This window comes from Trachemys scripta, chromosome 3 (assembly GCF_013100865.1).
Source record: "Trachemys scripta elegans isolate TJP31775 chromosome 3, CAS_Tse_1.0, whole genome shotgun sequence".
Lineage (NCBI taxonomy): Eukaryota > Metazoa > Chordata > Testudines > Emydidae > Trachemys > Trachemys scripta.
Window position 1 is genome coordinate 80,899,548 of NC_048300.1, and position 22,496 is coordinate 80,922,043.

The window sequence follows — 22,496 nt, forward strand, 5'->3', positions numbered from 1 at the left end:
TGGTAAGACAACTCCCACCTGTTTATGCTCTCTGTATGTGTGTATATATATCTCCTCATTATATGTTCCATTCTATATGCATCCGAAGAAGTGGGCTGTAGTCCACGAAAGCTTATGCTCTAATAAATTTGTTAGTCTCTAAGGTGCCACAAGTACTCCTGTTCTTCTTTTTGCGGATACAGACTAACACGGCTGTTACTCTGAAACTTGAGTCTGTGTCTGCCTCAAAATACATGGAAACACAGGAAATTTGTAGGAGGAAAGGGGAATAGGAAGCTTATACAAGCCCACTTTTTTCTTCCTCTGCCGCCTCCTTTGAAACAGTGGTGGAACCTGCTAAGCACCAGCTGTTTGTATTGTTGATCTTGTTTTTTTATGGCTTAGTGGAAGGATTGTGCAGTGGTTAGGGTAAGGGATGGGAGACTGAGCTTCAATTCCCATCCCTGTGTGAGTTTGGGCAAGTCACTATGTAGAATGGGAATAAGGCCTGTATCACAGAGGTGTTATGAGGGTAAATATATTAAGATGGTGAAGCACTTTGATATCTATTGTTGAAAAGTGCTATAGAATAAATAGGCATTATTATTAGCAAAATCAGGCCTTGCTCACTCATCCAGTGATCTCATATCATCCCCAAGTCACTTCCACTCATAACAAGTACTTCACAGATTTGATATCTATACAAGTTCATTATCATTTAAGGGGTTTCCTTTCCTCTACTATAACCCCTACATAAAAATAAAATATAAAGGGGTGGTAACATACACTAAAATACTCAGATCCATTATGTCCATATCTTGTTTAATAATTTGCTTTTACTCCATCTGAGAAGAGGTCTGAGATCTGTGTGAAGCAAGATCCTTCAGTTGTACAATGTGGACTCTTCAACCTTTAACTCGGAAAACATCTTTCTAGATTATTCCCCTATTTTTTGCCCAAAGGTCAGAGTAGATGATCACAGTTGTCCCTTCAGACCTTGGAATCTATGGTATCTTGCTCTCTGCTGAAGTTTAGATGAAATATCTCTAGATCCCACAAACATTCCTGGTTCCCAGACTGATACTAGCTTTGCCGTAGTACCAATCAGAAGCAGTTCAAATTTTAACTAAAAAGCTCTCTCTCCCTCTTGCCACTTAGGAATTATCAGCTGGCCCTGAAGTTTTGTCAGTCTTCAGCCATTCTAACGACTCTGAGGTAATTTTGACTGACTTTAGTATCCCTTTCTAGCATCAGTTATCAATCCTCATTGGTGATCAGAGAAGCAAAAGAATGCATTGTATTTCTAATACTGTCTACCTGCTGTGCCAATAACTTCCCCTTGCCATTTCTTACAGGCTTGCTCTTCTTCAATGACCTCTGCTTGGCCCTTGGCACTTGAAATAATCTGAATTTCCTGAGTGGTGGTGGTAGTAACACTCTCTCACTGCTGCTCCTTTGAAAGAACTTCTGTGCTATAGCCATGACCAGAGGTGGATTAAGATTTACTGGGGGCTCTGGGCTCAAAAAACATTTGGGCCTCCCACACTCCTGTCACCATGAGCCCTGCCCCCTGCTGCTCCTTGTCCACCAGGGCCCCCACCCCCTAGCCTGGCAGGAATATAGTAAAAGCAGCCCAGGGAGTTTGGGCCACTGCGGGGAGCCCCGGACCCTCCACCTGCCCTGGGTGGTGCACCTTGGGGGGAGGAGGGGGGCAAGGGACCCTGGCCAGGCTGCTCTTGGGCACCCTGACCCCCTGCCCAGGGCAAGTGGAGGGTCTGAAGCTCCCCACAGCAGCTTGGGCTCCCTGGATGGCTCTTGCCACAGCCTGGCTCTGATTTCTGTCCTGGCCAGGGGTAGGGCTACAGGGCCCCAGTGAATTTTAATTCCCCCTACTTCTACACAGGTTGTGGAGCTCCGGCTGGGGCCCCTGGGCATGGGTTCTGTGGGCCACTAACTGTACCTAGGGCTGCTGAATCTGCTTGTGAGCCTGCTGCATGGCACTACACATAACCCAAACTTTGTGGTGCAGGGTTCCCCAGGCTGGAGATAAAGTCAGTCAAGAGTAAGAATTGGCTCTGGGAGGAATTGATTAACAAAGATTGTGGATTAAAGGTTGAATAGCTGACTCTGTCGCTGGAAGAGTCAGTGTCTTAATTCAGAGACGTAAGAGACAAAAGCCACATCTGTTCATTCTGGTAGATACAGGACTTAGGCACTGAATTCTATGCGCAAAGCAGGGATTTAGCCACACCCCTTTCATTGGCATCACCCGTTGGCTAGCTTAGACGGTCCCCCACCCCCAAGCATGCTGGCCGAGCAAGTTGGGCTAATAAAATATACTATCTCCCCTACCTTGGCTTTTGTGGCTGGCCTACTAGAGCAGCTGTCTTCCCCCAGTCATTGTATAGGGATCCTAGGTGCCTAACTCAGGCTTTGTGAATCAATGATTTTTCCGGGCATCTAAAAGTTAGTCATTGCAATGCTCTGCAGTGTAAAGCCTGACGTCCCCTGGTGGATCTGGGGCTGTGTCGCTGTGGTACAACTGCTGCCTTTTCCATCTAGTTTATATGTGCAAAAAAGTGCCATAAGAGTCTTTCAGTGGAGCTGAGCATCATGATGCTGAACTTCTGTAGCTGGACTCTGTCCCGCCATTGCTCGCCCGCCCTCCCTCATGTTCCCGGACGCGTTTTATTTTATTGCTGTAACATAAGACAGTTGTGTGCGGAGGCAACACTGGCCTGTAGGCTCATGTCATGATTAACAGCAGGCTCAATGGTGCTGCAGCTGGATGTGATTTTGCTTAATGCATTTGCATGACAACTCAGCCATAGCGTGTAAAACATTTCTTTCTAATTTGCGTCAAAGCAAACCACTTCCAGAGTCAAAACAAAATTACTGCTGAAAAATAAAGTGCTGGTACTGGCATCTGAAGAGAGGATGCCATGTTCCTTCGACAGAAATTGCCGTTTCCTGCAGCTTGATGCTGACTGAGCTCCTCTCTACAGTTGCATGACACAGGTATGAGCAGGATTAAACTTTAGGGCCTGATTGTCGTAGGTACTGTGCACACTTAGTTCCCGTTGACTCCTGGCTGCATTGTGGCTATTCAGCGCTTTCCAAACTCACGAGCAGCTCATTGCATTTCTCACCTTCCTAGTTGCTGCTGCCTGATTCTCATGTAGCTGCAAAGCTTTTAGTATAAGTATTGTCATTATGATGACATCGTTTATTCACAAGAGCAGGAGGTGCCATGGCTGTTTGCACAGTAAAGGAGGGGTGGATACTGTCCCTCTTGAAGGTGGGTTCCGTTGTAACGTAGCACGAATGGAAGTGCTGCACAGCACAGTAATGCAGGGTCTATGGGGGTAGAGGGTGCAGCTTCAGGGCCTAGGCTGCTGTCAGCTGGCAACATACTGATGGAGTGTTGTCCGTCTCCATCACTCTGCAGCTCCCCCTGCACCTGGCTCACCAACAGCTTTGGCCTTTCTTCTCCCTTTTAACTCACATCTTTCCTGTGTTTGTAATGAAAGGGAAAGGATGAAAATGTAATTACTAGCCTAAACTCTTTGGACAAAATGTTCAAATTTGTGTACCTACATTTAGGCACCTAAGTAGTTGGTCTGATTGTCAAAGATGGTGAGCCCCTACAACTCCCACTGAAATCATAGGGAACTACTGCTTCTCAGCATCTCTTGAATAGCCAGACTCTTATTTAGGCACCGAAGTTTGAACATGTTGGTCTTTCATACTGAGCTGTTACTTGTTAAGTATTCATTTGGTGGGCTTGGCTTTGTACAGCCTTCCAAAGAATGCTTAAAACACTAGTCACCAGTGACAAATGAATAATTTAATCTGATGCGTCAAAGCGACAATGCAGATGTTTAAAAAAGCTGGTAAGTACTCAATTTGTGGACTCGCATATCATCCAAATGCCTTGCCTGCTTAATCTCAAACATTGTGAGGGGAGGAATATCTGTGGTCTCTAGCTTCAGGCGATAAGAGATGTCAGGCAGAGAGGAATTCTTTTGATTAAGTGTAGTAAAAACTGGGCTTTCAATTGAAACAAAATTATCTTAACTGTAGAGATATTACTGTAACATCTACTAACATGCTTGTTAGATCAGACTGAGTGTAGGGTTCTTTATGTAACCTATATGGTTCTTTAAATAAGCCCCAGCAGTAGGTGAAGCGGTAGGCTATTCGTACACAAAGCTAAAGTCTTCAAATAATGATTAGCACCTCAATGGTTTACTGTACAAATGCAGACACCTGCATGGAAAAGGAGGCCTTACTTTTAAATTTCATTGTTAATAACCAGTCTTGAGGTTTATTTTCTTTTAGATCTAGCTCAGGTACAAGGACCCTTGGCCCCTTTGCCATATATTGAATATGGAACACAAAACTAAAGACAATGGCTTCCTCAAAACCAAGACTGGTGGCGGAGGGAGGAATGGGACAGCAGCTTTGGATCCCAGCCTCAGCTCATCTCTCCCTCCCCAAGGCCCAGGATAGCGATTGACTTTGCAGCATGTCCTGACACAACATGGAGGGAGTGAATTCCAAAGATCACAACCCCTCACTGCAATCACTGCCAGTAGGTCCCTCTCCTTTTAACCCACCAGGGAGTTCTAGCTCATGTGCCTTCTTTAAGTGCTGCTGCAGCACAATCAGCTAGGGAGAAAGGTGGTCGCTCCAACAGGCAGGTTACTGGCCCTACTGAAAGTGTACCTCCCACTCCAGGTGTCATAGAAATGTAGGACTGGAAGGGACCTAACAGACATGCTTTGCTAATGCTACTGTGCTGAAAATAATAGGCTGTGCCTGAGTGACAAGCATGCCTGCTCCCCTACATCTGAGCTTGGGCAGCTACCCTGAGCCATTACCCATGCAACAACATCCACACTGCTATTTTTAGTGTGCTAGCTCAAGTGCCATTAACCAACGTCTGTCTACCAGGACTGGGAGGCTTCCTCCCAGCTATAATACTGACATGCCTTTAGGGATTTATAGGTCATGTTCACCACCACCCGCTATGTGGCTGTTGCTGATCCCACACCTCAGACATCACATACAGCAAGAAACTCCACTTAATTGCTGCATTTTGCACTAGCTTCATTTTCTGAGTTGATGTAATGTGTAGCCTCCCTGTGCACAGCCAGTCTAATCTCAAAATGACAGCAGCTTGGACCATAGTAGCCTGCATTAGAGAGAAATGGTCACATGCTCTTGGTCAGAAATAAATGAGTAAAAGCTGTCCAGGGTCATTGCTTTTATATATCCGCTTAATAGCACTGCAGATCCAAAAGTCCCTTGAGATTGCTAATTCACATAACAAAAGGTAGGCACACAGCCTCAGTTACAAGGTAGATACAGGCCTTCCCCTACCTTCCTGTTACTTCCCCCATCCTAAAAAGCATCACATCTGTCTTATCTGAATTGATCTTCAGCCATCTAGGCCTCTTCCATGCGCTAATCTTTACTAAACACTGGATGAGGCATCGGACGGCACTGGTAGGTTCAGATGAAATGGATTAGGCCTGCATGTTGTTTTACTGAAAGTGGCATAGTCCCCATCTCCAACATAAACCTTTTAATGATCCCATATACTTACTGAGCTAGAGGAAGATGCATGCAGAACTACACGTGAGAGAGATTTTGGACAGAAGATCAATTGCTCCAACTAACCTGTAGGCATCTTCCAAAGAGAAGAACAAAGCCTTTGTAGGCTGGCCCTATCTACTCCTGTTAGTGTTCACATGTAAACAAACAGCTCCTCATAGTCAGTGGTACTGAGACCACTGACAGATTGGTATCAGCAAGGACGTTATCTTCATCCAGCATATGAAGCATATAATCTACCAAAGCAACCAAATGCAATCTCTGCTGTACCTCGCTTTCTACCTGGAGTAACAAGGCCTAAGGAAATTTAAGTGAGCCTGGTACTCCAAGGTATCTTACCAAAACTTTCTCAGTAATCTTAACCAAAACCAGAAGATTGGGTTCTGGATGATAGCTAAGCAGGTTGTCAGCAATAAGTGATGGGTTTTTGAGGGTATGTCTACATTGCAATTGAGAGTAAGCCTTCCAGTACAGGTAGACCGGCTCATGCTAGCTTCACTTGAGCTAGCATGCTGAAAATAGCAGTGAGGATGTTGTGGCATCACTGTGAACACAGTGTAAAATCATTTGTGTCTGCTTCTTCCTGAGCAGCACACAGCCGATGCTGTCTTGCATCATACTTCAGCCTCATCATGAAAGTCATAATCAGAATGATGATTTTGTCATGAGGTACTTATGTCATTAGTTTGTCAGATAAAAAGATTGCAAGGTTCTTATTTTCCAGAAACACAGTGAAATTCATCCATTACTTAGAAGCACATATCTGCTTCCTACCAATCTTTGGATGGTTCTTGTACCCTCTTGAGCATTTTTGCCTTGTACCCCCTAAATAGGTTCCTTGTAGTACCTGTCAAAACTCACATCTAATCTGTGGAAGTCTGCTTCAGTCCTAAATTCTGGTTTTACAAATGTGTCTGCACGGTCTCCAAATGTTTGGCTCCAAACATTTGTAAAACCAGAACTTAGGACTGAAGCAGATTATGTCTTGTACCAAAGACTGTGCATCCATCAGTCAGCTTCTCCCACAGGGAGAACTATTGATGGGCAGTAGATATCAGCTGTCAGTATTTCATGCAGTATTACCTTTGTGCCAGTTCTTAGACTGCCATTTATCTGTGCTGATGCCAAAGGGATAGAAATTAACCATTTCAAAATCTGTTGCAAATTCACAGTCCTGCACAGGCTGTGATTAGTCACTGAAGAATGTTTCTGCCCGCCTTCATGGCTGAGGCCTTTCCTTTGACTTCTTTCCTCAGCACATATAATGTGGAAAAAATTGGAGCATTAGTTTTTGGCAGTGGATCATGAACATGTACTCTTACATAATTGTGTCGTCAGCCATTTCTCAACAACGCAGTCCAATTGCACTTGTCTTAGTATCTTTGTGTTCAACAGTGCATCCTGTATGGCTTCAGTAGCCAGGTCTTTTGGTGCAATATTTTGCAATGGAGTGGGTGGTTCCTGCCCAGGTAAAACCTTGAATCTTTGACGTGTTCGTAAGAGTGCATCCTCATCTTCATTGCCATGTTGCTTTCTTGCCTGTCTTGACTCATTATGAACAAGTAGGTTATCCAAGCCAACATGGCTCTGGTATCTGCTGTGATAAGGGCTCAGGTTATAAAACAAGGACCATCTGCTGAGGGCTGAGCCGAGATGATACTTACAATTCTACCTCCTTTCTTTCCTATGGAATTAAGCCACTCTTGGCTCTGATCAGGGTCTATTTGGTTGAACTTCTGACACGATCTCTTGACAAAAAAATTCTCTTGCTGGAACTGCTTAAGCACTTCATTTGATAATTAATGCATTTCTGCAGTGTAGACGGCAGAACCCTATCTTGCATAGTCTGTGTGGTCAAATCTAATGAAGAATGGTAGCATACATTTGAAAGTGAAGAGATGGAGCTCCCAATTTTCTTTTCTCTGGGAATGGTTGAATAAGAGCAGTCGGAACACCATGTATTGCCACCAACACCTGAAGTTCACACTACCTTCTCTTTTGTTGGTCACAAATGCAGAGGTGAGATTTGGCAATCTTTGTGAAGTATGAACTGAATGCTCTCACCATAAGAATGTGACTGATGGGCTTTGCTGATATCTTCTTTGCGCTCTTGATTATGTGCTTTCCTAAAGTCCAAGAGTTGTGGAAGAAGAAAGCACCATAGTGCTTGAAATGTCAGTTTGTGGGCCCACATCACCCTGGCATCTGATTTGCCATTCATAGCTTGTTCTGTTGAGTTTGGTCCAAGAACTCCACTTTCAATCCAGGCACCTGCTAGCCCTAAAGCCGGTGTGTGCTGGCCTATAAATTTCTGAAAGTTCATTGAGATATGGAGGCCTTCTAATCATGGAATAAGCCACTTTCTGTATTTTTGTGTGGCCCATTTTAGTTCCATCAGTTTGAAGTACAGAGCTTCATCAACAGTTAGAACCACATACTGACACGTTTGCATCTCCGTACAAAAAAGTACTTGGGGTGTCTAGCTCATGGGCAAGGGCTTGAATGATTGCAAATATCCAATGGTAGTTATTACTTGTTCTGCTGTCATGTTGAAATATGTCCACTGACATCCTGGATTCTCATTTTGACATTTAGTGATAAAGGCCATATCAACAGCTCCTGCCGCACAGCAGCTTTGCAGTTTTCTTCAGAGTACCCATCTTTGCAGACACAGTCCTTGAATACTATTTTAGCTTTACTATTTCTTATATTGGCTGGTATGATTGTGGTGATTGCATCAGGAACACTCTATGTGCTGCTGTTTGATTACTTTAAATCAGTCAACATCGGATCAGGTTCTCTTTGCCAACCAGTGACTTGGGTTGCATGGAATGTGTTTTTGCCATCCAGTGAAAAATAATGTATGTCAATATTGTCAGCTGTATGGTGAACAAACTTCCTGGGAACAAAGTTGGGAAGAATAACAGCACTGTTTTCAGCATCCATAGTTTGTAGGGTTTTCTCTGCTAGGGCAGTGTCCACCTTTAGGATTGCTTCATAACAAATGCAGTGGCCAGCCTTATGGAAAAGTTGAATAAGTTGTTTTGACCTTGTTTCCTAATGGGAGACGTTGCCGAGACCAATATGCTTTGGTGTTCCTTTCTTTCCACCGTATATGTCTTGAACTACACTAAGCACCTTGAATTCACTCATTCACTCAAGAGATTGGCCTTCATACAGCACATAGAGGAACATGTACAGACTATCTGGAATGCAAGAAGCTGTATAATCCTCACTGACATTGAAACCTTTGTGGCCAGGGTGTGACAAAGTATATTCCTGGATTTTCAATGCAACATGTGCCAGAAATATGTCTTCCTGGAAATGGTAAATGAGGATGGCCATCTTGACAAGAATCCATCATTTGTGAGACAGCTACATATATATACTTAGCTGGGACTAAGAGTATTTGTCTCTCAGCAGGAGACTGGTCAGGCAATTAAATGAACTGAAATAAATCCCCAGTATGAGCTTGGAGTTTTTCCTTGAATGGTGATCTACATCTGATGTAGGAATATGGAATTTCAATGCAAGTTTCCTTTGAAAGATTGGAGTAGCAATGCCAAACCTCAAGATAGCATCAAAACATGATCTTGATTGGCTGCATACTGAAGCTCATTTTGAAGACAAAGCACTGCTGGGTCAGTAATTTTGGTGACCCCACTTTTTTTCAATCACAGACCTCAAACAGGATGTAACATGTCAGTTGGTACTTGAGCAGCTATAAGGTCATTTACTCCAGCTAAATGAACACTCATTTTGTGATCAAATACAGCTGCCTTAATTATCTGTCCACTCATCTTGAAATGTAATTACAGAGATGAGCCTGGGTTTAGGGTCCATTTCTTGACAAAACATGCAGCCTCTCCGGTCACGAAGGTTTCACAGAGCTGGACTGTCTTGTATTATGGACACTGGTGTCTTTATTGGATCACTACAGCTTGCCACATATGAGACATCAGTTGCAGATGCTCTTGCTTTCTGTAACATTTTGATTTTGCCTTTGTCATTATCCTGGGCATAGCAATTTCTGTGAATACTGTCTGTTCTGAATGAAAGATGGTCTCAATTCTGCCGGTGGCTGCCCAGTATTTGTCATCTTGTAGTTTCTTTTTAATGGCTGTTGTATCCCTTATTCTATGCAATCCTTGTTCACCTGTTTCACGCACATCTTCTTTACTTGTTTCTTAGGAGTGGCTCTCTTGAGACTTACTACCAGTTCCATGATTTACCTACAGTAACCAATATGAGTGTCATAAATCACCTCACAGAATTATAGGATGGGAATGGACCTCAATAAGTCATCTAGTCCAGTCCTCTGCACTCAAGGCAGGACTAAGTAATAACAAGACCATTCCTCACATGGGTTTGTCTAACCTGTTCTTAAAAACCTCCACTGATGGAGATTTCACAACCTCCCTAGGCAATCTGTTCCAATGCTTAACTACCCTGAGAGTTAGGAAGTTTTTCCTAATGTCCAACCTAAACCGTCCTTGCTGCAATTTAAGTCCATTGCTTCTTGTCCTATCTTGAAGTTAACGAGAACAATTTTTCACCCTCCTCCTTGTACTTGAAAACTGTTATCATGTCCCCCCTCAGACTTCTCTTCTCCAGACTAAACAAACCCAATTTTTCCAATCTTCCCTCATAGGTCATTTTCTAGACCTTTAATCATTTTTGTTGCTCTTTTCTGGACTCTCTCTAATTTGTCCACATCCTTTCTTGAAATGTGGTACCCAGAACTGGACACAATACTCCAGTGGAAGCCTTACTGTTGTTTTCACTATCTGTTTAAAAAAAAAATACCATCACCATCACTTTTATGTTAATGCTTTGTAGTTAGACTAGAATTATGTACTATAAAACAAATACTAAGCATGCAAGAAAATGACTTCACATATGACAGGAAAAATAACTTATGTTATGATTAACTTATTTCTAATATTCTGATATATGGGTGACTAAATGCTATGAAAATTTTAATATTAAGATGTAATAGGTGTTAAAACTATGATGTCTTCTCATTTCTGTTCTTAATAAACTAAAAAAGAATTATGCCAAACAGTTTGATATTGCTGATAAATTCATGCACATGCTGTTAGTATATCAAACATTTCTGGTGAATTTTGGTAGCCATATTAATTTGCAAGTTTGAGGGTCTAAACATCAAAATTCAGCTTGGTAACAACCATTTTCAAAATCAGCAGTTTCAAATTATGTTGGAAAAAGTTGTTACCTACTTTTAACAAAAACACTTCTCGACCACTTATAAAGGATTGATTCTGAGATTTCCATCTAGCCTATATAAGAAAATGATATCTAAGGCAGAATATCCCGAAGTGTGGGCCACATGAAGGACTAGCCTCAAGAAAAAGAGCCAGACCATCTGATTGCTTAGAAACTGATTTACTTGTGTTAGTGCAAAACCCTTGTGCGGATACTTACTTGAGCTTAAGAAGGCCTTGTTTTGATTTAGTTTGTCATGTTTTTACTGACAAGCTAAACCAAAAGAGGCCACTTTTTATCCAAAATAAGAATGGCCACACAAAGGGTTTGCTCAAACTGTATAATTACCAGCCCTTAGTCTCTATTTGTTATGACTGCGAATAAAACCTTCAAAAGATGACCAGAGTGTAATCAATACAGAGACATCTGCTTGAATTTGCAGCAAGCCTGAACCAATAACTTGGAGGTGTGACCTACCCCATTCATCTCAAGAGGGTGCTAATTCAGATGCCAATAATGTTACTTTAGATGTCAATTTTAACGAGTTTATTGTTGATCAAAGCACGTAAGAAGGGGAAAGAAGTGTTATATCATTAAAATGTGCACAATGAACTCTGAGTAACTCGGATTGCAGGGGGAGCATGATTGGTTGCATTTCCTGAAAAGGGGCTCAGATTTCAAAGGTCTGGGAAATACTGAACTAAGGAATTTAAAATATTAGTGACTCGGTTATAGTCTAAACATCCCGCTCTAGCAGTTTAATTTTTACTTATTTTTATTTTCAGGTGTTTTGGACTCTCTCTCACCTTCTCTCCCATTCCCTATGAGACCCACTGACCTATCCTTCATACTTTGCAGAGAATGACCACTTTCCACTTCTAGTGTAAAAGCTAAATTTTTCTTGGTGATGAATTCCTATCTGTGCACTACTTTGAGATATAGAATGGCCATAATCTTATCAAAAAGACCCTGCTAGTCCCTAAGGATGTGGATTTGAAAAAAAGTAAGTGTGTGTGTGTACACCCCCCCACATACACCCCTATGAGGCAAAATATAAAATGGGCTACATTCAGAGCCGGGGCACAGGTCAGAGGCTATGTTACATGCACAGACTGCACTGGATATGCTTCTTTCCTCATGCCTCTTCTATCCTCTTCCTGCATCAAGTTCACCCACTGGTCTCCTTTGTCTAGTAAATGGTCTGTATGTTTGACTGCCTGGGACTATTATTAATTACCGGTATACTCAACCAAGAAAAACTAAGCCATAGGGGATGCTTTCAGCATTCCAAGTGGCTTGGGCCAGGCCCAGTCTATCCCCTCCATGAACAAAAGCTGCAGTCTTTTTTGTTGGCTGAAAAGAGTTGCAAACTCCTTATCTTCCAACTACTGCCCCCTGGGGGAACGCAAAGCCTTTTCCAGCAACCAGCCCGCTCCTCACAATCTGTAGTGGTTTGGAAAAGCACTTAAATAAAATAGCTTCAGTGATGAATATTTAAAAACAACTTAAACATTATTGTGAGCAGTCCAGTACTAATTATGGTTTTCCAAGCCCTGGCTAAAATGAAGAACAGCCTTTCTTTGTGGTGTAGCTGCAGCCAAGGCATGAAGCTCTGTGCGGACAATAAAATAAGTAAATATATATATATATACATATACACAAATAAAATCAATCTTCAACAAAGGCTGAGGTTTAGTTTAAGAGTTGGCGAAAGAGGCATGATAGTTAATTGTTCCTTTTTATAAAACTCCAAGCTGATTTGCATAAGTGTAGACAATTACAGCTCCATTTAAGCTCCCAGGAGCTGCTGGTGCTCAGAACCTCTGCAAAAAAAAATCAAGCTACTTACTTAGGGGTAATACTTTCAGAAGCATGTACCTGACTTAAATTGCATTTTCAAAAGTGATTTAGGGTCAGATTTCCAAAGGTATTTAGGAGCCTAATGATGCAAGCAGGCACCTAGTGAGATTTCAAAAGCATCAAATCAGGTAAGATTAATTAAAATCTGGAATTTAGGTCCAGATCCAGGGAGTAAAGCATCTAAATACCGTTGAGGATCTGGGTGTTAGGATTTAGGGCCAGATTTACAAAGGCATTTAAGCACCTAAAGAAGTAGATAGGTGCCTACTGCTACAAGGACTTGAGAGTTAGGTGTCTAACTCCCACTGTCTTTCTGCATCTTTATTCACCTAAATACCTTTCTAAATCTGGCCCTTAGTGACTTGTCCATGTTCATGTAGCAAAATAAATTGCATTGCTGGGAAAGATGTAATGTAAACTCCTTGCTATGGACTGCATTTCCTGATGCTTACGGTGCTGCACATTTTAATAGCAATAAAATGACTGCCTATAGAGCTGTGCTCTTCATGCCATGAACCATCGAGTAAGGAGCACTTTAATCACAGAGCGAGTAAAGCAGCAATGCTAGAGAGTGCACAAAAGGAACAGCTGAACTCTAAGCTGTATACATATTGTGGCTTCATTAAGGGTTTTACCCTATTTTAGGAGTCTCTTATCCAGACTGTACACTGGTTATGATTTTATAATTCTTACCCTTAATTTGCTTGTATTTTCATAATAAAACATCACTTCTTCTATGACACATGAGCCCTTAGGTTATTATTAGTGCAACCCTGACAGACCATAGTTCCATCTAGGTACTAATGGAGACACAAAACACAAATAAACTTATTCTCTCCACACTCCTATGAGAGGGTTAGAATGGGTCCCATAACACAGTTATAATACAAATTGATCTGGTCTCCACAGGCACAACTAAATCATGTTACACCATAGTTAGGACACAACCATGTTGTTACTCCACTGAGCCCCAGACCCAGTATATTAACCACGCAGCCATCTATCATCTCTATGATAACTGAGGGCTCTAGCATAGTGGTAATTTTAGAGTAGACAAGGCCTTATGGCTAGAAACGAGGAATAAAAAGAAAAGCAGCTACCAGGAGAGTGTAAGTACTTAAAAATGAAACGTAATAAGGCCACCTCTTTTAACTTGCACCTTTTCCTGGACCTCAGCATGCACGTTACACCAAGTTAGATCTCCCTGTTTCCTTAAGAGGATGTGAGGGAGTCTTGCAGCATAATAGAATCTAGCTTACATTGCTGTATTAAAGCCAGTTCAGTTCATGCTACAATTTAGAAGCAGTCTGTCTCCCCCACTCACATCCCTCTGTAAAAATAAAGGGACATCAAATACAACACTAAGATTGAGGAATCAAATCCTTATAAGCAGGAAATTCCAAAACCAAAGGTTTCTAGAGTAATGTTAACTTTGCTGCACTGCATATCCTGTACACGTTATGATACAGATCAAACAGAGTAATGCACTAAGGTAACAAGGAAAACAGGAATAGAAAATGCTACATTGTGCAATCTGGCAGAGTTAATGTTAATGTAGAAACTTTAACTTTTGGTATTTGCTGACACTTGAAGACTTGATTTCTCAACCTTAACAATACATTCTTGCTAGTTTTTGTATCATGTAGATTTTGTAAATAAATACCTAGCTTTGAAGTAAAGCCTCAGCAAGGAAATAATAGTTTATGAAAAAAATCAAGTTTGAAGGTAAAATTTTTAAAAGTACCTTCAGGCCAAATGTTCAAAGGTATTTAGGTATCTAAAGATGCAGATAGGGGCCTAGTGGAATTTCAAAAGCACCTAGGTGCCTAACTCCCACATAATTTTATACTGTGCATTTCATTTTATATGCTAACATTACTCAGTCCAATCCTTTCTCCTTTGATTATTTTAGCAACCCTTGGACTTAATTATATCCTCTGTCCTGTCCATATGAAAATAAATTCCCACCCAGAAGATGACTAGCTTTTTCTTGTGTTACAGCTAAAATCAGGTAAAGTCAATCCAGGAATTTTAACCTGGCCGCATTATTAGGAAAATGAGTTCTGTCACATCTCACAATTACAATGCTAATGTACTGAGGGTCAGAGATAATACCAGAGCACCACGTTCAATGCAGCAGCTGGTATACATTCAAGGGTGAAATTCCAATAGTAGTATGCTATATAATCTCTGGATAAATATTTATTCTTGTGAAAGTTAAGAGACTCAGAGCACTATAAACTCAAGTCTTTCAGATAGGCAAATGCAATTTAAGCCTCCTCACAGAGCCCCTCCAATGACCTCTATCCCAGGCTAGAGGCAGTACGATCCCTAGAGGCAAAAAGTCAGTGAATCACTGGCCTCTGCTGAGCATTCAAACAGCATGTAACACACATTAGATGTTAATAAAACCCAACTACATGCCTCAGAATCTCTTTTGATCTGTAATGTTATTTGAAATTGCTTAAGACTCCTCCCTCAATGTCATTTCATTCACAAACCTCAACCCACCATCCTACACATTCAGCACAGGAAAGATGGCAAAAGCAGCTAGAAGAAGCCTGACATAGGGCTGGTCTACACTGGGTGTGTGGGGGGAATCGATCTAAGATACGCAACTTCAGCTATGCTATTCACGTAGCTGAAGTCAAAGTATCTTAGTTCGACTTACCTGGCCGTCCTTACAGCGGCAAGTCGACCGCCGCGGCTCCCCCGTTGACTCCGCTTACTCCTCCTGCTGAGGTGGAGTATGGGCGTCGATTCGGGGATCAATTTATCGCGTCTAAACGAGACGCAATAAATCGATCCCCGATAGATCGATTATTACCTGCCGATCTGGTGGGTAGTATAGACGTGGCCATAGTAGTTAAAGCATGGTATTTTAAGTTAGGTTTGGGTCCTGTTTTTTTCTTGAGGGAATAGGAATGGGTGAGGAATAACCCAATGCTTAAGGGGTTGAGGAGAGCAAGTCAGCAAGATATGTGCCTAATTTTAACCCAAACATCAAACCAAATATTCCCACCAAGTTTGAGATACTGAAATGAAATCGAGTAATTAAAGACTTGTGTTTTTTACTGAACGAATAGGACAGAGATTCAGCCCTTCCAGTGTGAATTGTCCAGGATCAGTGCACTGCTGATTTAATTTACTTATTTCCCAATGCTAAACATTTGCTCTAAAACTCTGTCTTGATGTTGCTCTCCTAAAAGGCATAATATATTTCTATGCCATGCCATCCATCATGCTTGGTAGCTGTTTTCAATACCTGTTGTTATCTTTGAAACAAGAATATTATCAGCAAGTTTATGGCTTTGCTAATGCCATATTGAGGAGTGTTTATTTTAACTGGCAGTTTACATCTTAAAGCATGGCTTTATGACAACAAGATACATTTCAGTCTGAGGAACTCATTAATAATACTTTAATCCACGGGAGCCTTAGCTTTTATTTTGATTTGCTAGACACTGGCAGATTTCTTTTCTTGACTTGTCCTCTCTGAACTTGCCGAGCACGAGTTCCGAATCCCAAGGATTGCAGCGATTCCGCTAAGTACTTCTGGCAGGGGGAGATGCACAGCATCACCAGCAATTTAGCGTTGCCCCCTAAAAACAGTAAAAAAAACCACACACACAAACACACTTATTTTCAGTAAGTTTTTAAATACTGACCTGCTGAACTTCACAGAAGCCAGAGTAGGCTGTTATCAATTCTATGAATCAGAGCGCTATACAAACAGCTCTTGAAAGCACTAAGGTCAAGCCATATGGGATTGTCTCATTTAGCTAGCTGATCATTTGCTGTTATTTTTCACCATTTGTAATATAGAACTTTCTGCCCCTTTCACTAACAAGTCTACGTATACGTTTTGGGTATCAATGCTTTGTTGTATTTGTAAAATCAGCATATTTAAAAGCTGAAGAGATCACTTGTATCTAAGTACTGCAAAAAAGGAAGCTTTAACTGTCAAGAGCTCATGGTGGTAGTTTAAGGACATTCCCAAAATCATGCATGGGTATAATTGACCTGACTGGTTGTGTCATAGGATGGAAACTGTAGCTCAGAGTTTAGGTAACATGTCCAAAGTCCTACAACATGTCAGTACTACAACATGTCAGTACTACAACTTGCATTAAAACCCAGATCTCCTGACTCACCGGCTCATGCAAATCCCTTCACCAATCACTGTCTCACTTTCCAGAATTTGAAAATAGGCAAATTTTATCCATCAAAAAAAAAGTTACTGCAGATATTTTGCTAAGCTTCAATATTTGGCCTTTCACAGGGTGTACCGATTTCCCAAGGCTGTGGTGCAGGAAGAGGGGAATTTAGAATTCTGTGGCAAAAAACCCTCTTGGAAAATCTGTGCTCATGTTATAGTCCCCACACCTGAGATTGAACTGGGCCACTCAAGAGCTAAAAGCTGGTACAGCTTGAGCTGAATCTCACTATCTAGGGGCTATAAGAGAATCATATACTCCGTGGATAGGACATAGAACGGGACCTGCAACACACACTCACCAGTGGGTTACACTGATTTTTCCTATCACTACCATACACATGGATGAAATGTTAGAGTAGAGCAGCCCATCCGAATACCAAAAGAAAAGACAGTTACCTTTTCCGTAACTGGTGTTCTCCGAAATGTGTTGCTCATGTCTATTCCACAATAGGTGTGCGTGCTCGCCACATGCACCGGTGCCAGAAGTTTTTCCCTTAGCAGTATCCACAGGGGGGCGCCCCTAACGAACTCTGGAGTGGTGCCTCCATAGTGCAGTATAAGAGCTGCGCGCTCCTCCCACCCTCAGTTCCTTCTTGCCAGACAACTTCAACAGAGGGACAGGAGGGCAGGATGTGGAATGGACACGAGCAACCATCTCGAAGAACACCAGTTATGGAAAAGGTAACTGTCTTTTCTTCTTCGAGTGATTGCTCATGTGCATTCCACAATAGGAGATTCCAAGCTATATCTGTTGGAGGTGGGTAGGAGTTCACAGACACTCGGGATGGAGCACAGCCCTGCCGAACCCAGCGTCCTCCCTGGTCTAGGAGACTATCGCATAATGCGAGGTGAACGTGTGAACCGATGACCATGTGGCAGCCCTACAGATGTCCTGAATAGGGACATGGGCCAGAAAAGCAGCCGATGAGGCTTGTGCCCTGGTCGAGCGTGCCCTCACAATCAGCGGCGAAGGGACTCCTGCCAGGTCATAACAAGTCAGATACATGAAGTGATCCAGTTGGAGAGCCACTGAGTGGAGATTGGCTGGCCTCTCATGCGCTCGGCCAAGGCAATGAACAGTTGTGAAGACTTCCTGAACAGCTTTGTATGTTCTAGGTAAAAAGCCAGAGCCTATCTCACATCTAGCATGTGAAGGCGGCGCTCCTCACTGGACGCGTGGGGTTTGGGACAGAGCACCGGTGAGACGATGTCCTGGCCCATATGGTAGGTGGAGACCACCTTAGGAAGGAACGAAGGATGCGGTCGGAGCTGGACCATATCCTTATGGAACCCCATGTACGGGGGTTCAGAGGTCAGGGCCAGGAGCTCCGAAACCCGTCTAGTGGACGTGATCTCTACCAAGAAGGCTACCTTCCACGAGAGGTGCAACCAGGAGCATGTGGCTAATGGTTCAAATGGAAGTCCAGTTAATCTGGCCAGCACCAAGTTCAGGTCCCACTGTGGGACTGGGGGCCTAACATACGGGAAGAGGCGATCCAAACCCTTAAGGAACTGGCCAATCCTGGCATGAGAGAATATCGTGTGGCCCTGCACAGGCGGGTGGAAGGCCAATATGGCCACCAGGTGCACCTTGATGGACGAGGGTGCTAGGCCCTGGAGTCTAAGATGAAGGAAGTAGTCTAATATAAGCTGGATCAGAGCAGCCTCAGGCAAGATGTCCCGCTCAGCGGCCCACCGGAAAAAACAATACCATTTCACCAGGTAGACTTGATGCGTAGAGGGACGCCTGCTCTCCAGGAGGATGCGCTGAACCCCTTCCCAGCAAGTCCTGTCCTCCCGGCCTAACCATGGAGCTGTCATGCCATGAGGTGGAGTGCCGGTAGGTTGAGGTGGAGGAGGTGACTTTGGTCCTGGGAGAGCAGGTCTGGGCGGGTTGGCAACAGCCACAGCGGGGCGACCACCAGGCTCATGAGAATCCCGAACCAATGTTACCTGGGCCAAGCCAGGGTGATCAGGAGGACCCGCGCCCTGTCTGTTTTTATCTTTTCCAAGACCATGCCGATCAACAGAATCGGGGGAAAGGCATAGAAAAGTTGGCCCAACCCAGACAAAAGGAAGGCATCGGAGATCACACCAACACCCAACTCCCCCGCCCTTCCTCCCCCTCCCCCTGGAGCAGAAGCAGGGACACTGGCAGTTCTGTTGTGTCACGAACAGATCCACTTGGGGAGTGCCCCACGTTTGGAAAATCCTGTGCACCACCTCTGGGTGCAGAGTCCACTTGTGCTGAGAGGAGAAGTCCTGGCTCAGCCTATCTGCCCGAGACTTCCAGACGCTCAGTAAGTGATGGGCTTCCAGGCAAATATCATAGTCTGAGGGCTTCATGGCAGAGGTTTGAGGAACAGGCCCCACCTTGCCTGTTGATGTAGAACATCAAGGCAGTGTTTGTCTGTAAGAACTCTGACCACTCTGCCCGCCAGGTGCAAGTGGAAGGCTGCGCATGCCAGACAGACCGCCCTGAGCTCCTTGACATTTATGTGCAGGGCAAGGTCCTGTGCGGACTACAGACCTTGGGTCTGGAGGTTTTCCACATGGCATCCCAACTCCAGTTCCGACGCGTCGAACACCAATTCCACAGACGGGTCGGCCCCTGAACAGGACCCCTTGGAGCATGTTCCCCAGGGAGGACCACCAGTGCAGGGAGGCTATCACCGGTTTGGGCACAGTAAGGACCTTGTCCATTCTGTCTCTAGAACTGGGAGAATACCGAGGCCAACCAGAGCTTAAGGGGCCTCATCCTGAGTCTGGCATGGCGAACCATGTATGTGCACGCCGACGTATGACCCAGGAGTTGGAGGCACGCTCTGGCTGTGGTCACGGGGAACCTTGTGACTGTGCTTCTGAGCTCCCTTAGGGTTTCAAATCTGTCCGGTGGGAGGGAGGCTTTGGCCGATGTCGTGTCCAGAATTGCCCCAATGAACTCTATGTGCTGCACCAGAACTAATGTGGACTTGGTGTCATTCACCAACAGGCCCAGTGTGGTGCATGTGGACAGGAGGAGGGAGATGTGAGCCTGTACCTGAAACCTGGAGCTGCCCTTGACCAGCCAGTTGTCGAGGTAGGGAAAGATCTGGACCCCCTGACGTCTGATGTAGGCCGCTACCACAGACATACACTTTGTGAATACCCTGGGAGCCGTGGACAGGCCAAACGGGAGGAGAGTAAACTGGTAGTGCTCCTGCTCTACCGTGAAATGGAGAAAATGCCTGTGCCCCTCGAATATATGAATGTGGAAGTACGCGTCCTGCAGATCGAGGGCGGCGTACCAGTCCCCGGGATCCAGGGAGGGGATGATGGAGGCCAGGGAGACCATGTGAAACTTGAGCTTTACCATGTACTGGTTCAGGCCTTGCAGGTCCAGGATGGGCCCAAGTCCCCCTTTGGCCTTCAGGATCAGGAAACCTTTGCATCTGAACTCCGCTGGCACCATCTCCACCGCTCCTAAGCCAAGGAGCTGCCTCACCTCCTGCTCGAGTAGGCTCTTGTGAGAGGAGTCCCTGAAGAGGGATGGGGATGGAGGGTGGGTGGGTGGGGTAGAATTAACCTGGAGGGTGTAGCCCCGGGAGACGGTGTTGATGACCCATCGGTCTGAGGTCAGCCGCAACCACTCCAGGAGAAAAGCACACAACTGGTTGCAGAAGGGAAGCTTTATTGTGGGTGGATCTCTGGTATAAACTGGTAAGTTGCCCCCGGACATCCGTCAAAACTGGCGATTTCCTGCCTGTTTACCCTTAAAGGGCCCAGGCCAGGATTGCCTTTGCAGGCACTTTTTATAATCCCTTGACTTTTTATAAGGGGGCTCATATCTGCGGGACAGAAGGAGCCGTGATCGCCTCATCGGGGAGGATGAGGATGGGGGTGCGGTACTCTGCGTCCCCACCGGTGCCGCAGGTCCCACCACTTGGTCCCCTTCTGAGTGCAGGACCAGGGATGAACGCACCACCAACTCCTCTCTGGGAGGCTGTGAAGGGGAGGCCAACGACCTTCCGAAGCTCCGGCCACTGAGCGAGCCACCACCGGGGGCCCATTGGTACCATGGCGCTGGCCAAGGAGCCTGGTGCCACTGCACCTGCTATGGCACGGCAGAGCGGGCTGTCCAGCCTGAGCAGCCTGGCCCATCGGCTGATGACTTCGAAGGGAGGCCGGGCTGGCATACAATTGACCTCTATCACGGGACTGGGATGAGCGGCAACATCGGGAGCAGTGCTGACCGCGAGATTGTGATCCCGGCGTGGAGGAGCGGCTCCGACGGGTGGATCCACGACGGTGAGGTGCCTGTGATAGACGCCTGGGGCAGCGGGAGCGGTGCCGAGGCGGGAGCCTCAAGCGAGACAAAGAACAGGAACGGCGTCAACGCCCATACCGCGAGGGGCTACGGAAGCTTCTCAGAGACAATGACCTCCGGTGCTGTCTGTCCTGGTCTCAACGGGGCAGACTCTCCTCACAAGGTCTATGTTTCCTGGAGGTGGAGCAGTGCTTGGAACCCCTGCCAGGTGGTACCCAGCCAGACAACCTGGTGGGGGTCGACAGGGACCGGCGTGGACTGTGCCCGGGACGGTCACTGAGCGGGGAACAGCGTCGGGAACCTTCCCTTGACCATGAGTGGTACCGTCCAGGCGACGACTGCGGCAGTCCAAGTGGTGGCTTGCCTCTGGACCAGGGAGCCGATGATGGCGGTGCTACCAGTACTGGCAGAGACATAACGTCTCAAGACACTTGCAGGGCCTCTGGTGTGGAGGGCACCTGAATGTGGCCACTGGTGTCTGGAGAGGCCGGCTCTGAGTGGGCCGGGCTACTCTGCTCAACTTGAGTCGGAGACCGCGAGGCCGACGGGGACCGAGAGCTGCCCAACGTGGGTCTAGTCTCTCCCCCAGTCTTGCTCCAGTGTCTTGGCGAAGACCTCTTCTTCACCTTTTTGGAGTGTCCTGTGGACGGGGAGTGGTGCCAACTGGTGAAGGGCACCGTTGGGTCACTGTGCACCGATGTCACAGTGCTCGGTGCCGACTCGGAGCAGCGCAGCGGTGTCGGGGTCAGGACCGACTATCAAAATGGCTTGTAGCCAAATGTCCCGCTCCTTCTTGGTCTGAGGTTTGAAGGATCTGCAAATCTTGCAGCGATCACTGAGATGGGTTTCCCCCACACAGCGTAAACAGTCCACGTGTGGATCACTCACGGGCATAGGCCGTTTGCAAGTGTTGCACGACTTAAAACCTGGGGCATGGGGCATGTCCTGACCCGGGCACACTTAACTAATTCTAACTAAAACTACTTTCTTTTAAACTACAGGCACTACTAACTATGAACTAACAGAGTCCAAGAGGGAAAGCTACAGCCGAGCTGGAGCAGAGTAGTTCCGAAGCACCTTTACTGGCAGCAAGAAGGAACTGAGGGTCGGGGGAGTGCGCAGTGCCCCTTATACTGTGCCATGGCGGTGCCACTCGGGACGCTCCCCTATGGATACTGCTAAGGGAAAAACTTCTGGCACCGGTGCACGTAGCAAGCATGCACACCTATTGTGGAATGCACATAAGCAATCACTCAAAGAAGTTGTTGCAACACTTAAATGGATGCT

General features: G+C 45.2%; 1 protein-coding gene across 5 annotated transcripts in view; it reads right to left on the minus strand.

The window, feature by feature from the left end:
* Positions 1-15,999: 15,999 nt before the first annotated feature.
* The window catches only part of KIF25 (kinesin family member 25), a 76,503-nt gene continuing 70,006 nt past the window's right edge, over positions 16,000-22,496 (minus strand). For all 5 annotated transcript variants that reach the window (XM_034765199.1, XM_034765196.1, XM_034765200.1 and 2 more), the window contains one exon: positions 16,000-16,286. In XM_034765199.1, coding sequence (XP_034621090.1) covers positions 16,129-16,286 — 158 coding nt within the window. In that variant the 3' untranslated portion in view covers positions 16,000-16,128. The remainder of the gene's footprint in view (positions 16,287-22,496) is intronic.